The 2,762-nt window shown below is 31.5% G+C and overlaps 1 protein-coding gene across 1 annotated transcript; it reads right to left on the bottom strand.

Annotated features, from left to right (window-relative positions):
- Positions 1-934: 934 nt before the first annotated feature.
- LOC110700596 (gibberellin-regulated protein 6-like) lies at positions 935-2,361 on the bottom strand. Its single transcript, XM_021878155.1, has 2 exons — positions 2,153-2,361; positions 935-1,531 (listed from the first exon to the last, which is right to left on the bottom strand). The coding sequence occupies exons 1-2, from the start codon at positions 2,265-2,267 to the stop codon at positions 1,350-1,352; spliced, it is 297 nt and encodes a 98-aa protein (XP_021733847.1). The 5' UTR covers positions 2,268-2,361; the 3' UTR covers positions 935-1,349.
- Positions 2,362-2,762: the final 401 nt, after the last annotated feature.

Below are 2,762 nucleotides of genomic sequence, written 5' to 3'. Positions count from 1 at the left end.
ATACTTGAAACATAAATCTTCATCATTCACAATATTTGACGAAGAGATTTGATACAATAGACGAACAGTTTAATAAAAGTTGCTCAAACTAAATATTAAAAAGGAATTAATGTGTTGGTTATTAAAAATATAAGCTCAAACTAAATCAAATTGTTAGGTTACGTTTCCTAATTTTTTACCTCGTACTTTAAAACACATTTTAACTTTTAAGGGATTAATTTGAAGTAAAAGAATCAAAAGAATACTCCATATGTTTGAACAAGCCAAATACGAAAGTACAAATCTCTAAACCTACAGCTCTGATAATATGTTAGATTTCGGGAAAAACTCCTCAATAAAGTGTGTACCATTGATCAATATATATTAATGGCCTATTCTGATTGAACTGAACTGAACTGATTAGAGGTGAGCTGAACTGAACTGAAAGTAAGCTGAAGAGAACAGACCTTAAGTTTTGCAAAACTCATAATCTTACTATGATAAGGATACAAAAAATATACAAATATTATGCTAATCTGCGACAAATATTATCACAAGTATAATATCTATCAAAATCAAATCATGCTATTTATTGAATCAATCATTCTCAAATTCAAATGAAAAACCAAATGAACACCTCAACAAATACTAAAACCAACAAATCAGTAAATAAATTCAACTTGATACTCGTGAAAAGCAAAGTACGGAGTAACATTTTGATATTTACCATTCCTCAATGTTTACCCTATTTGGTTGTTTACCCACATTGTTATTGCAGTACTATGAACCAAACATGGTTTACTAGTTGTTGGTAGTTATTAGTACGCTGGTATTAGCTTGGCATTCATTTTTTATTCAGACTTTCACGTGTCATGGCAGATCACCGCCCTCTCACAGTTCACGGTAACAAATGCATGATTAAAAAGACAATGGACAACGGTCAAAGATTATAAAATGAGTAAAAAGCTGAAAATATTCTTTAACTTTTTCATTCAATAAATTAATAATAATGTTAGACAACATTTTAGTAAGTGTGTCTAACAGATAAATGGCCAAAATTATCAGCCATTTTACGCTCTCAATTGGAGGGATACATAACCCATCACCCCCAATGGATCGTTACATATATTTTATTATATAAAAAACTTAGGTATAATAATAACGTACACCAACATAAATAATTAAGAAAATTACATATATTTGGTACTAATGAGATATTAATAATTAGCCTCAAGAATTAAGTAGTAGAACCCCTCTGTCCCAATTTAGTACATACGTTGTTGTTGTTGTTTTGTTGTCGTTACACGACTCATACTACATGTAACGATTTAATTTGGGACGGAGGAAGTAAGTAGTTCTCGTAAAAGAAATTAAGGGCACTTGGGGCCACCCTGTTGGGTCTTCCAGTTGTTGTAGCAAGGGCAAACTTGCTTGTTGCCATAGAAGCCTGGTGGAACACAAAGGCACTTCCTGCAGCATTTGTTGCAGAAAAACAAGCATGGTTTGCGGTATTGAGTGTTCGAGCACCTCCTTGTACATTGTGGACTGCATTCTGTTTTCAAACAAACCAACAAATAAACTTTAAGCAAATGTGTATCAATTCTGTTTTCCACTAAACTTGTAACGATTATCTACTGAACAAGTCTTATATGAGACGGTCTTATAACATAGAGTAATCGGTTTATCCGATCTTGTTCCATTCAAAATTCTAAGACACTAGTCAATCTAAATTTAATGTTTAAATACTTTGCCAGAGCATTATTCTGTCGTTATGAATTGATTAATACTTTAATAGTTGTTTATGTTGATATCGAATTTTTTTAATACTCGTGATTCTGAAAATATACTGACAAAATAATAAAATATAGTACTATCATTCGATTTTTATTAATTATGAGAGTACTATGTTAGATTGTTAGCATTATTGGCAAAAGGACTAGTGTACTAAAAATTAGATTTGGTAATATTGTGTGACAGTGACCAAAGTCTTTTATGAATTGACCGTAACAATATTAGAATATCACTAAGAAAGCCGTGATAAATCAAAATATATAGCTCAAAAATTGTCAATGTCTTTTAAGACAAAAATAACACTAACAGTTAGCTATATAGCCTTCGTTTTAAAGCGAAATAACATGACACGAAAAGAACACGAGTATAAATGGTTACTTACGGTTAATCGTCAAACTTCCGGGTCCATAAGGATTGTTGGCCAAGGCCACAGTAGCAAGCATGGAAAAGGCAATGAGAGCCAAAAGAAGGAGAGGAAGAGCCTTAAAATTGGCCATATTTGAACAAAAAGATGAGATTTTAAAGGGTAGTATAGTATTGAATGAAAAAACAAGAAATGAAGTTAAGTTGGAATGAGTAAGATAGTGTGAGTAAAAGGGTATTTATAGATAGAATAGGTACACCCAAGTTGAGTTGCCCCATAAGGACACTTTTTCTTTGTGGCCCTACTTTTTATAAAATTGTCTAAATTATCATCTTTTACCACCATTTGCTCTATGTTTTTTTTCTTTTTCTTTTATTTTAATTTATTTATTTTTTTGTCCTTAATATTTGTTGTCTTTAACATTTTTGGTTAAATGTTAATGAAGGGTGGTAACTGGTAAGTATCGAGTAGTTGTAGTTATAGTTATTTAGTGTTTGAGTAGGGATGTTCGTTTTGTATACTGTACCTTGATTTGTTTGAGTATGTTGCAATTATGTGAGATCATGAACCTTAGCTTGCTAGGTTGTAAACTCACTTTATTTCTTGGTGAGAAGGCTAAAAAATAGCT

This window comes from Chenopodium quinoa, unplaced genomic scaffold (genome assembly GCF_001683475.1).
Source record: "Chenopodium quinoa cultivar QQ74 unplaced genomic scaffold, ASM168347v1, whole genome shotgun sequence".
In the NCBI taxonomy this organism is placed as follows: domain Eukaryota; kingdom Viridiplantae; phylum Streptophyta; class Magnoliopsida; order Caryophyllales; family Amaranthaceae; genus Chenopodium; species Chenopodium quinoa.
Note: the sequence above shows the minus strand (reverse complement) of the source record. Positions and strands in the feature narration are given on the sequence as shown.